At 38.5% G+C, this 14,274-nt stretch overlaps 1 protein-coding gene across 1 annotated transcript in view; it reads right to left on the bottom strand.

Annotated features, from left to right (window-relative positions):
- LOC131951677 (mucin-4) overlaps positions 1-14,057 on the bottom strand; it is a 54,026-nt gene extending 39,969 nt beyond the window's left edge. The window contains exons 1-4 of the mRNA XM_059314033.1: positions 14,013-14,057; positions 10,118-10,201; positions 9,764-9,892; positions 9,130-9,168 (exon numbers count right to left, since the gene is read on the bottom strand). Coding sequence (XP_059170016.1) covers positions 9,130-9,168; positions 9,764-9,892; positions 10,118-10,172 — 223 coding nt within the window. The 5' untranslated portion in view covers positions 10,173-10,201; positions 14,013-14,057. The remainder of the gene's footprint in view (positions 1-9,129; positions 9,169-9,763; positions 9,893-10,117; positions 10,202-14,012) is intronic.
- Between the last annotated feature and the right edge of the window lie 217 nt (positions 14,058-14,274).

Here is a 14,274-nt window from a genome sequence, read left to right as displayed (position 1 = left end):
TCGGCCTACATTGTGTGTTTTTTCTTATTTCTTCAGAGTGCTGCTTTCAATTTATTTTACATCATAGCGAAGTAAAGACATATTGCTAGTAGTTATATACATATATATATATATATATATATATATATATATATATATATATATATATATATATATATATATATATATATATATATATATATATATATATATATATATATATATAATACACGTATATAGAACGTGTTAAAAATTCGGCGCCTTTTTTTGCCCTTTTCGCTCCCCCTACAACGAAAACCTGGATACGCCTCTGGGACGGACCCGTGATTACAAAGAAATAGAGAGGAAAAAAATATACTTGGCCGCCATAGTGTGATACATCCAAAGTGCTCATCATCTTTCTAAATTAATGATTTTATAAATGTATATTGAAGGTTTATAAAACAAATTTCATTTTCCAAACTTGTAATGTTAATTGACGACATGTGCATTAAACAAAACTAAAGGAAATGTATCAGCCTTTACACAAATTCTAATTGTGTCTAAAAATTGTTTACTTTTAGTATTTAGCACTCATTACTTCCCTTGATAAATTAGGAAAACACAATTACTTCCCTTTAAACATCATTATATCGGGGGAAAACATTACTTTTTATTACTTTGTTTTGTGTTGGGAAAAAAGTAATTACATAATTAGCGTGGATTGATCAAGTGAAATGTTGAAAAAATTAAATCAGTCATTTTAAAAAGGCCTACTGCCTTTTATTTATATTATGCCCTGAGCGTACTGTTTACTAATATTTTTAAATCAATAACAGTTTAGAAGCCAGCTCCTAAATATCCTCTATGTTTACTTCTATCTTTCAGTTTGCGGATAAGCTTGGTATATTATAGTCGTTCACTAAATTGATTCAAGCGCGTCCACCGGCACCACGGCAGGGTTCGATTTGGCGCCCTGGGCTACCTTGTGAGCGCTAAGGTGCAGAAATCCGTTTTAAACAGCAACTATGGATAAGAAAGGTTACTATAGTCTTTAACTGAATCGAATCCGGGTGTCCTCCGGCGCCCAGGGACTTCCTGTGTTAGCTATGACGTCTAAGTTCGTTTTATTGAGTGCAAAAGACTATGAATAAGTTGGGGTACTGTAATTGTTTACTAAGTTTACTTAGCATGGTGCGATTTGGCACCCCGGGCTAGACTATGAGCACATTGCGTTTATGTTTGCGTTTTCTTTTTGTTTGGGTTTGGATTTGCGTTTGTGATTGGGTTTGTGTTTGTGTGTGCGTTTGGATTAGGGTTTGTTTTGGTTTGCTTTTTTGCTTGCGTTTGTGTTTGTGTTTTCTTTGTGTTTGTATTTGTGGTTGGGTTTGAATTTTCGTTTGCATTTGCGGCTTTTTGTGTGTGTTTTGGTTTTGGTTGGTTGTGGTTAGGGTTAACTCGAAAAGTAATATATTTTCTTAACCCGGGTAATGCCGGATATATGCTGATTACTAAACACACAAGTCATGGTCAATCATATATAGGTTTTTTAACAGAGGCCAGTGCATGGCCTGGCCCGGCCGGCTAGTCTAATATATAAAGCTCAAACGGATTATGTGACTCTGTAAGTATGTATGTGGCGGGCGGACTGATCAGAGTTTCTTCCAGGCATATCTTCGGGGGAGCGAAGCCCCCCCCCCCCCCCCCCGAATTTTTTTTACCGCCCCCCCCCCCCCCCCGAACGAAATGAAATTTATATAATTTATATAGAAAATATATACTTTTAACAGTGTCCGCTCCCCCGAAGAAAGTTTACCGCCCCCCCCCCCCCCGAAAATTTCTAGCGCCCCCCACCCCGGAGAAAAAAGTCTGGAAGAAACACTGGGACTGATCCTTGACAGTAGAGGCATATAGTAAACAACTTGACTTGATCGCCATAGTGCAAAACACAGTCAAAGAAAATGTATTATCCTTCACAAAAATGAATAAATTGTACAAATTACTTCACTTAGTTCGTTATTGTAGATTACTTCCCTTGATAAATCACAAAAACAGAATGCTTCCCTTTAAAAAAACAATACATGGGGGGGGGGGGGGCTTTATATTTTTTTGGTGTTGGGAAAAATATACTGCCTTTTGTTTATTTTATAATTTGAACGTGCTGTTTACTAATTATTATTTCTAATAAATAACAGTTTAGAAGCCGCTCCTAATGGCCTCTATGTTTACTTCTATCTTTCGGACAGACTGGTAGTATTATAGTCATTCATTAAATTGTACCAGGCACGTCGGCCTGATATCCAGTTACTGGTATCATTATTTAATAGTTTGTTGATTCAAAATTTGAATAAGCTTGCATAATCTTGTTATATTGATAAACAAAGTAACCTTTGTTATATTTTTAAAATTCTGTTATTAATAAAACTTCAATAAAATATTCTAAGATTTAAGTCTGTGTGAGTATTTCTAGTCATTTTTCAACATTCTCTTAAGTAAAACACGCTATTTAATACTCTAGGGGAGAGTCTTTACTGTTAAAAATATATGACATTTATATTGCTTTGTGAGAGATGACATCCATTAAGTCCATCATATAGGCTACAATGAAATATACTAGGAAAATTAAAGGTCTGGGCATAGTGCTAACATTTAAATAACTAGCATATTTATACTCAATATATTGTTATTTTCTCGTGTGTCATCATGTCTGCAAGAAATACCTACATTTACATTAAGTATTTAATTTTTTTTAATCCTTTCAGCTTTAAGATCACCTCACTGTATTATTGTTTACCTGCTGGTGCCACGTATGGGTCCTGCACGCTCCGGCTGTGTCAACGAGCGGTAATTTTAAAGGGATGAAAACACACACAAAATTAAACTTGGGATAAGTTGTAAATTAGGTAGGGGGGGGGTGTTGGTGGAGTGTGACGTCATTTTAGAGGGGGGTATGACTTTTTGTGACGGTGTGTGAGGTAGGGGGGGGATTGAAAATTGCCCAAAAAGCGTGACGTCATTTATGGTCGACCGCTATAGCCAACTATATAATGTTATCATGTTGTTGATCTATATGATGTTATCATGTTGTTCTATATGATGTTATCGTATTGTTCTATGTGATGTTATCATGTTGTTCCAAAGATTAAACATAAATAACTAGACTAAACTAATTTATACCGGCCACAAGCTACATTCTCAGATTAGAACGGCATGTTTTTTTCTGAGGATATTAATTTTTTGAAAAAGATAACTCACCTGTAACGGAATAAAATTGGCATCAAGTCAAGTGTTAGTAATAATTACAAGTCTTAACAGGATTGACTCACATACTCACGCACGCACGAACGCAAACGTATACACACACACGCATCTATAAGTCTACTTAAATATATGTACATACATTATACGCATGAGGGTCGATCGGGTAAGCACATGATTGCTTACCGGCAAGACACTGTCGGAGCCTGCGAAGAGGCCGAGACAGGTGTCAGCAAGAGAGATCTCAAGACGCTCTATGCAACAACCAGAGCTCTGAGTGGGGGGGGGGGGGGGGAACCAATCCCAACAGGCCAGTGAGGAACGAGAATTTAAGCAAGGTGGAGAAGTAGTAAATGGACATAAATTACTAAGCTTAGTCTGGAACACAGAACTTCTAACGTCAATTGAAGAACGATTGGCACGATGGAAAGAGCACTTCCAGGAAGTACTAAACTGCCCAGCACCACAAGATCCACCAGACCTGGAGCCAGGGGAACCCCTTAACATCAATACCGAGAAAATCACCAGACAGGAAAATCTCAACGACTTAATGTAAGGGGCTGGGGAGTTATTTAATTATTTTATTACAAAAAGGAGAATGTCTTTTTGTGTTCTTCAGGATTGTTGTGGTTTCTAGTTAAGTAGTCCGCTATTCTGGCGCTGATGTGATTAGGATTTTAAAATGGTTTATAATTGCTTTGTCTTGTTTATATTTTGATGTTATTTATGCAAACATTGTATAAGGAGTGTGGCTCCACTTTGCTTTAAGCCTGAATGTTATTTATTATTGTATTAGGGACTATTTTCTTGTACGTAGTATTGTTTATTTTTGTTCGTGAATGTGGTGTGTGAACAGGGAGGGACATTCTGCTGGAATGTCGAGGCCTGTGTGTTGAAGAGTTTCTGTGTCACATTTAGATCTATGTGGTGTATGGACGGTGGTCCGAAATTGGGTGTTTTGTTTCGTTGAGTCCTGTTTGTTTTGTATGTCTTGAGTGTTTTGTTTTGTCTAGATCTAGATTCTAGTTTTGTTATGTAAGTTTTGGTTCCATATTTTTGTTAAATAAATTTTATTATATTATAATATAATATTGTTAGGCCTAAAGTTTTTGTTTTATTTTTAGTAGTGTTTTTATCATTTAGACTAAGGTTAGGTTATTAACCAGTCTGGGTTTATCCGGGCTTGCACTGACCGGACAGTAGTTAGTTAGTTAAGCCTAAAATGGTAGATTTTAGGTATCCCCCCTAGCAGGGCTTACATTAACTTAAATAGTTTGAAGAGCGGCAATGTATCAGCACCAGCTAATGTCCCAGCAGAGGAATTAAAACAAGGTGGAGAAGTAGTAAATCGACATAAATTACTAAGCTTAGTCTGGAACACAGGACAGATCCCAACCGATTGGAAAAGGGGCCTCCTTGTGAAGTTGCCATAGAGCAGTGACTTATCTCAGTGTTGAAAATAGAAGGGTATAACTTTGTCCATCCCAAGTAAAGTCCTTACCAGAGTCACTTTGTACAGAGTGAAGAAGGCAACTAGCCTTAAGCTAAGTGAGGAACAAGCGGGGTTTAGGGAAGAAATATATTGTACAGATAAGATAGCCACTCTTGAAATCGTAGAACAGACAATAAAATGGCAAGCCCCGCTTTACATCTGCTTTGTTGACATTTGATAGTGTGGATAGGCAAACAATATGGAATCTGCTGAGACAGTATGGCGTGCCCGCTAAGCTAGTGGAAATAATGCAGCAACTTCCATTCCAAGTTGGCCATGAAAGGAAACTGTCAGAAGGTTTCCAGGTCACCATATGTGTTAGTCAAGGATGTCCCTTCTCTTCTTGGTGGCTGTCGATTGGGTGACACGCAAGCCTATGCCAGTTCTGGAAAAGGTATACTGTGGACACCCTAGAGTTTGCAGATTACCTTGCCCTACACCGTCTACAAGGCATTAGGAGCCATCTCTCAGCGCGTAGGTCTCACGATCCACAAATGTGAGCGGCTGGAGTGTGTTGTTATTATAATTATGATCTGTAGCTATCAAGGCGAATGTATCGTTTCGTTTCATGATGTAAATTGTTCGTGCTTTTTGGTTATGTAGTCCCGTATTATGGTGCCGCTGTTTAACTGTTTACATCTCTGACTACTGCTAGTTTGTATATATTTTGTTTATATTGTCGTCAATGTTTATATTAAGTGTCTTTTTGTATAATTCTGTCTTGTTTCGTGGCGTGTTGTTTGTTGTAAGTGAATTAGGGACTATTTGTTTACGTGTAGTGTGCGCGGTGTGTGATGTCAGTGAATTAGGGACTATTTGTTTACGTGTAGTGTGCGCGGTGTGTGATGTCAGTGAATTAGGGACTATTTGTTTACGTGTAGTGTGCGCGGTGTGTGATGTCAGTGAATTAGGGACTATTTGTTTACGTGTAGTGTGCGCGGTGTGTAATGTCAGTGAATTAGGGTCTATTTGTTTACGTGTAGTGTGCGCGGTGTGTGATGTCAGTGAATTAGGGACTATTTGTACGTGTAGTGTGCGCGGTGTGTGATGTCAGTGAATTAGGGACTATTTGTTTACGTGTAGTGTGCGCGATGTGTGATGTCAGTGAATTAGGGACTATTTGTTTACGTGTAGTGTGCGCGGTGTGTGATGTCAGTGAATTAGGGACTATTTATTTACGTGTAGGGTGCGCGGTGTGTAATGTCAGTGAATTAGGGACTATTTGTACGTGTAGTGTGCGCGGTGTGTGAAAGTCAGTCCCGGGCAGATGTTTCGAGTCACTTTTTATTATGTCCAGGGGATGAAGAGGGTGTCTGTGTGTTCAGGGCCTAGACTATCCGAGGAATAAAGAGTCAGCACTGCCCCATCCATTTATTTTACCTTGTTGTTTTATTCCTACAAAGTCTGGATTGTTGTCCGATATGGGTATTTTGTTAGTTTGGACATTGTTTACTCTAGTTTTGTTTTGTATCCTTCATTAAATATTGGTTCCTATTTTCTTGTAATAATGTTTATCAATTGTTAAGCTTTTTTGATTTTATTAATATAAGACTACGGTTAAGGTTTAACCACCGTGGTTTTTACCACGGTTGCACTGACCGGACAGTTTAATTAGTTAAGCCTAGGGACATAGTATAGTTATCCCCCTGTCAGGGGCTTACAAGAAAAGACAAAAGTGATGAGAATCATCAATAACCAGGAGGCCCCAGTGACAATAGACGGAAGACATGACAATGATGTGAAAGTTTGTCTACCTTGGCAGCAAGATCAGCAAATCGGGAGGCACAGATGACGACATACGTGTTAGAATTAATAGAGCCCGCTGCGCTTTCACAGTTCTGCGACCCATATGGAAACATTCTGACATGTCAAACACAACAAAAATCAGGATACTAAATTCAAATGTCAAGGCATGTTTGTTATATGGAGCAGAGACATGGAGAGTCTCCAAGGCAAGCACAGCAAAGATAAAGACCTTCATGAATAGATGCCTTAGACAGATTTTGAAATTGAGCTGGCAGGACAAAGTGCCAAATATTGACTTACGGCAGTAGCTAGGGGGGGGGGGGGGCGGGGAGGGGGGAACATATGTCCCCGGGCGCCGACCTTAGGAGGCGCCAAAATGGGTTGGAAAAATAAATTGAAATGTTGAGGAGGGTGCAAATCGAAAGTTTGAGGGGGGGGGTGCAAATCTAAAGTTTGAGGGGGCATGCAAATCGAAATCTTGTGGGGGGGGGGGGGGTGCAAATCGAAAAGTTTGTCCCCGGACGCCGGGAAGGGTCGCTACGTCTCTGACTTACGGAGAACGACAAGGCAGGAGCCTATGACAGTGCGAATAAGAAGGAGAAAGTGGCGCTGGGTGGGTCACACGCTGCCCACAGGCTCATTACAATGTAACACGACAGGCGCTGGAGTGGAACCCCAGGGAAAAGAGAGGGTTCCAAAGACGAACCTGGAGGCGGAGTCTTCTTGAAGAACTATAGACAGCAGGGATGTCTTGGGAGACGGCAAAATAAAAAGCCGGGGAACGGTCAAAATGGAAGGGTATGGTTGAGTCCAGTAAGTCGTTTAGAAAATATATACTTTAACTCATGTCCGCCCCTGAAATTCTAAGCGCCTCCCCTCCCTTCAAGATGTTTTTAATTTTAAACTAGTGATACAAGTGCACAACCTTTTTTGTTTAAAATGGCCGATAAAAATAGATTTTAAAAAATTTCTTGTATAGAAGTATTATAATTGTACAATTTTGTTTCGAAATTCTAACAATCTGTACGGTTTATTACTTACTGAGTCCAAATACCAATTGGCAATCTTGTCTGTATGTAGATGTGTGTATGTATGAAGCGGGACGGCTAGAGCGCTAGACTGCTAACCCAAACGTGTCGAATATGACCCCGGGTTCAAATCAGTCCACTCAGATGAGTACCTAACTCACGTTAAGGAAAACTAAGACAGCTGGGCATAGTGCTGATCACACTATCCCTTTATTTAATGTGATCCATCGGCTTATCGTTGATAATTGTTTTTCGTGTTGAATGGTAAATAAGAAATTCTTGCAATAAACCATACATCTTGTACTTCAGCTCAAGAATTACATAGACTAATGTAGAAAGATATAGAATCAAAAATTAAATAATTATAGTGTCAATGGCTACCTAACGGATCATTGCACAAAGGTGCCGAATGTTTGTTTTTTGCTAGACATCAGCACATGTATTCTCCACTCACTGAGACGTACTCGTCTATCACATAGCTTTACTCTCATATCACATAGCTTTACTCTCATATCACATAGCTTTACTCTCATATCACATAGCTTTACTCTCATATCACATAGCTTTACTCTCATATCACATAGCTTTACTCTCATATCACATAGCTTTACTCTCATATCACATAGCTTTACTCTCATATCACATAGCTTTACTCTCATATCACATAGCTTTACTCTCATATCACATAGCTTTACTCTCATATCACATAACTTTACTCTCATATCACATAGCTTTACTCTCATATCACATAGCTTTACTCTTATATCACATAGCTTTACTCTTATATCACATAGCTTTACTCTCATATCACATAGCTTTACTCTCATATCACATAGCTTTACTCTCATATCACATAGCTTTACTCTTATATCACATAGCTTTACTCTCATATCACATAGCTTTACTCTCATATCACATAGCTTTACTCTCATATCACATAGCTTTACTCTCATATCACATAGCTTTACTCTCATATCACATAGCTTTACTCTCATATCACATAGCTTTACTCTCATATCACATAGCTTTACTCTCATATCACATAGCTTTACTCTCATATCACATAGCTTTACTCTCATATCACATAGCTTTACTCTCATATCACATAGCTTTACTCTCATATCACATAGCTTTACTCTCATATCACATAGCTTTACTCTCATATCACATAGCTTTACTCTCATATCACATAGCTTTACTCTCATATCACATAGCTTTACTCTCATATCACATAGCTTTACTCTCATATCACATAGCTTTACTCTTATATCAAATAGCTTTACTCTCATATCACATAGCTTTACTCTCATATCACATAAATGTGTTTTACTCTTAGATAAATCTACTCTTTTCTCCCAAAAATCTCTTCCCCCATAAATCCCCCCCCTCCCATAAATCTGCTCCTCCCTAAATCTTCTCCTATATGAATGTTCTCTCCCACAAATCTCTCCTATGAATATTATCTTCCATAAATCTCTCCTATTTCTAAATCTACTCTCCTAGTATACGACATAGAACTGTACATTGAAGGGGAAGGCTGTTAAATTTTACAACACGATTTACTAAAGTGATGGGGGGTAGGGGGGGGGGGGGGGTAGGAGGAGGCAGCAGCCTAACAAGGTTAGGATAGGATGAAAAAAATCTTACCATTATCATTTATTACTGTGGTGGATTCTGTAGAATTCTCTGTTGATCAATACATTTTAAATTAGGATTAATGTTGTATTTCGCATATAAATTTGACATACTAATAAAACACGAATAAACCGTGCCTTTATTTAAAGAACAGATTAACAGGACAGATTATTTCAGTTTTCATACATAAATAAACAGATTTTTCTTTTTAGATTTCTGTCGTCATCTGCCAGCTATTCCTTCAATTAAGTTAACATTTTTGTCGTAGTCTGCCAGCTATTCCTTCAATTAAGTTAACATTTTTGTCGTAGTCTGCCAGCTATTCCTTCAATTAAGTTAACATTTTTGTCGTAGTCTGTCAGCTATTCCTTCAATTAAGTTAACATTTTTGTCGTATTCTGCCTGCTATTCCTTCAATTCAGCTAACATTTTGTCGTAGTCTGTCAGTTATGAGTTTTTAAGCCCAGTACTTTATCAAAACTGATACCACTACTAAATGGGTTTTCTAAATGTTAATTGTTGACATGAAAGGATTTCAATGTAACGAAAAAGAAGTCCACTCTATGCTTGAAGATTGTGCCCTTAGATAGAGCATAAGTACAGTAAGTATTTTAACTTAGGGGAGGTAATAAATGTAACGCCTTACCATAGGTCGTGTTGTTCTCAATCGTGTAGTTATCTCCCGTTGTTGTGTAGGTGGTGTCGTACTCAATCGTGGAGTTATCTCCCGTTGGTGTGTAGGTGGTATTGTCTTCTGATGTAACGATGTTGGCACCTGAAATAAATAAGTTTTAAAATTTCAGTCAGACAAACTATGTGATACAATAAGTTCAATATGTAAATAAATAATATTAATAAAGACACTAATTTAATAATTACATTAATAAAGACATACATGTTTTAATGACACTAATAAAGACATTAATTTATTAATCAGAATAATAAAGAGATTAATTAATTAATGACAATAATAAAGAGATTTTTTTAGAAATGACGTTACCTAAAAGTGCAGCCAAGACGAAGGCGCACGTTCTCCAACTCCAAAGCCGCCCCATGTTTCTGTAGTGCCGAGGTAGGTCAGCACCTACAAGAGATGGCGCATTACATGTCGTGCACACAAACAGACGAGTGGTTAATGTGTTTGTTTTGTATAGTGTCTAGCTTCAGTGGCGTAGCGAGGTCGGGTGTCACCCGGTGCGGCACTTAATGGTGTCACCCCCCAGAGGCGTAGCGACCCTTCCCGGGGACAAGCTTTCAAATTTTCGATTTGCAACCCCCCCCCCCCCTCAGGTTTTTGATTTGTACCCCCCCCCCCTCAAGTTTTTCTCTATATATTTTGCCATTTTTTGCCTTGGTGTCACCCCCCCCAAATGGTGTCACCCCCCAAATGGTGTCACCGGTGCTGTCCGCACCCCCTGCCCCCCCCCCCTCGCTACGCCTCTGTCTAGCTTGCCTGACGCGGCAGTGCTCTTAGTTTTATATGGTTTGTCCTTGCCACGTATCGTAAGAATACTATCAGTTTCCGACAATAATCGCCCAAAAAACAATCGTCGGAATCCAGAAACCGGCGATAGCCGAAAATAACAAAGTTAAGGTTTTACCATATTCTCTAGTGTAACAGGTACCTTATGTAGACTTGCTATTAGGAATTTACCGTATTCTCTAGTGCAGGGGTCTCCAAACTACGGCCCGCGGGCCGGATACGGCCCGCGATGTCCTCTCATCCGGCACGCGGATATATTTTTGCCCATAAAAAACGTTTGTTGCTGATGGCTGAGGAACTTTGCCCAGAAAAATTAAAGACATGTCTGGAAGAACCTGGCCCCGAACTGAAATTTGATAGTTAATGCGGCCCTCGGACTGAAAAGTTTGGAAACCCCTGCTATCCTAATATATAAAACGCCATGTGCGCTCTTCTCTCTCTCTCTCTCTCTGTCTGTCCGCAAAAAATTTTCGCCGGACATCACGTCAGAAACGGCAGCGATATATGGAGAACTTTATACGGACTTTTGTTGAAAATAATATGTTAGATGTTTTAAATGTATAACCACAATTTTATTTAAAGAAGAAAAATAAAAATTAAAGGCGTATTCGAATGTAGAGAAACAGTATTATTTATGCAACCGGAAAAGCATTAATAAATGTGAAAAAGAACGCATAAAACTGTGACGTCACTATTGCTTATACATTAACTAATGACGTCATCTGCCGTGTTTTGAATAAAAAGAAATGAACTATTTCATTCAAATTTGATTTAGATCTACGTACACTATAAAATGTATACAATACAATTTTTCCGGCCTAAACTCATAAAATTTATTTTATTTATTTGGATTCTAGATCTAGAGATTCTAGATCTAGACTAAATCTAATTCTAAATCTACGCAATAACTAGATCTAGACGTAGACGCTAAGATCTAGATTTAGACTCTAACTTCTCTAAAATCAATTCCAAAAATAAATTTCTATATTAGGACTAAACTATTTCAAGACTTATTTATTTTATACAAAATCTTTGTTTGGAACTGGCTAATTTGGGATAAAAAATTTAATTTGAAAGAATAGGCATATTCGCGTAAGTTAAGATTTTAAAATACGTGTTTCATTCTCCGTATTTTATAAGGTGCCTAAATAGGTTAGTGTACTATAAACCACGCAGGTGGTGCGGGTTCGAGACACACCAAGTCAACTTGGTTAAGGTATTTTTTTTTTATTATGCTCGGGCTAAACTTAAAAAAAAAATTCTTTTAGGAATCTAGATCTAGATTGTCGGGTGTCCGATAGGGCACTTCCCGGCGCCGCAGGCGCTTCAAATTTGGCAGGATCTTGCCTTGGGGCGACAGAACACGGGGGCCGGTTGGCCGAAAAGTCTACGATGAGGGGGTCAAAACTGACCTCGACTGACCGGTACCTTATATGAGCTATAAATCGAAAAAAAATGTCCACGGAGGAACCTCTTCATAACTCTTGAGGTCGTAGACCGACCCTCGGGCGAATTAATTAAGCATGCAAATTCTCAATGTTTTCGAAAGCCTAAGCGAAGCTGGGCAGCATGCCTAGTAGTGTAATAGGTTCCTTATGCAGACTTGCTATTTAAAAAAAAATACATTGACGTCGAGCAATGACGATACAAAATGCGACTTTCTTCCGGGGGTGGGAGGGGCAGAGCCCCCCCCCCCCCCCCCCCCCCCGAAGAGATGCCTGGAAGAAGCTCTGGTTACGATGACCTTAAACTGTCTTTTAGAAAGTTTTGATATGGGTGTATGTTACAATTAACTAGTAGTGACCTTTAGAAGGTCTTGATTTAAGTGTACATCATGATGACCTTAAACTGACCTAAAGAAGGTATTGATAAGAGAGTACGTTAAGATTACCTTAAAATGACCTTAAGGTCTTGATATGAGTTTACGTTATGAATTACCTTAAGCTGACCTTAAGAAGGTCTTGATATGAGTGTACGTTAAGATGACCTAATACTGTAATTTAAAAGGTCTTAACATAAGTGTACGTAATAATAGCCTTATACTGTCCTTTAGCTGGACTAAATATGAGCAGTTTCTTCTACGCCTCTATTTGGATGGCTCTGCCTCTCACCAACCCCCCATCCCCCCCCACCCGCCCCCACCACAACGAAATGGAATTTATATAGAAAATATATACTTTTACCATTCTTAGCCTCCCCCCCCCCACCCCCGCTCCGAAAAATTTAGTCGGCTTTCCTGAAAATATTAAGTCCCCCCACCCCCCTCCCAGAGAAAAAAGTCTGAAAGAATTACTGAATATGAGATTACTTTACGGTTTCCTTATGCTGTCCTTTAGAAGGTCTTAATATGAGATTACTTTACGGTGAACTTATACTGTCCCTTAGAAAGTCTTAATATGAGATTTCTTTACGGTGACCATAGGCTGTCCTTTAAAAGGTCTTAATATGAAATTTCATTACGGTGACCTATGCTGTCCTTTAAAAGGTCTTAATATGAGAATACTTTACAGTGACCTTATGCTGTCCTTTAGAAGGTCTTAATATGAGATTATTTTACGGTGACCTTATGCTGTCCTTTAGCAGGTCTTAATATGAGATTACTGTACGGTGACCGTAGGCTGTCCTTTAGAAGGTCTTAATATGAGATTACTTTACGGTGACCTTAGGCTGTCATTTAGAAGGTCTTAATGTAAGATTACTTTACGGTGACCTTATGCTGTCCTTTAGAAGGTCTTAATATGAGATTTCTTTACGGTGACCTTAGGCTGTCATTTAGAAGGTCTTAATGTAAGATTACTTTACGGTGACCTTATGGTGTCCTTTAGCAGGTCTTAAAATATGAGATTACTTTACGGTGACATACTGTCCCTTAGAAAGTCTTAATATGAGATTACTTTATGGTGACCTTATGCTGTCTTTTTGAAGGTCTTAATATGAGATTACTTTACGGTGACCTATGCTGTCATTTCGAAGGTCTTAATATGAGATTACTTATGTCTGCGTGTAAGCCTATTAATACAAATGCTAATTAAACAAACGTTGCCATTAACTTCTGTCATTCCTAAATTTGAACTTATCTCCTCCACCACTAATATTTTATCTGTAAGATATCGACACTCGTAGATTATCGAGTTACCATTGATGCACCCAGCAAGACACTTATAGGGGAGACTTGGTACCCAACCACAAGGCGCACCAAACAACGATAACTAAGACACGTCTATTCATTGATTATTTCCCTTGACTAGAGTAAAAAAAAAAAATTAAAATGTAAATTTTCTTCTTCTGTTTCCTACATTGGTTTTTACTTTTAATATTTCAAAAATCAACGTTTTTAATTACTGTAAATTTAATTTTGTTCATTAAATTGACTTTGTCTACCTATAAAAATGGAAATGAAACATAGTCTTACCTGTGCGGCTAGAACTGGATGATATGATTAGCCCACAAGCATTGACTCATTTATATGGAGGCACCAACAACTCCGTTGCTTGGTAACATGCACAGTAGGGGTTGGGGGGGGGGAGGTTTATTTCAAACGCTATGTGCAATAGCTCTGACAATGCGAGATACAACCTATATATGTAAGCTTATTAATCAGACGTCAAGAAAAATGAGGCGCGGATTAATGGTTAAGGTGACGATCGTGCGTTGGGGTGTCAAAGTAGATCGGT

Source organism: Physella acuta, unplaced genomic scaffold (genome assembly GCF_028476545.2).
Source record: "Physella acuta isolate Inbredline_101_S28 unplaced genomic scaffold, ASM2847654v3 ptg000820l, whole genome shotgun sequence".
Lineage (NCBI taxonomy): Eukaryota > Metazoa > Mollusca > Gastropoda > Physidae > Physella > Physella acuta.
The sequence above is the reverse complement of the archived record's forward strand: the minus strand, read 5'-3'. Positions and strand labels throughout refer to the sequence as shown.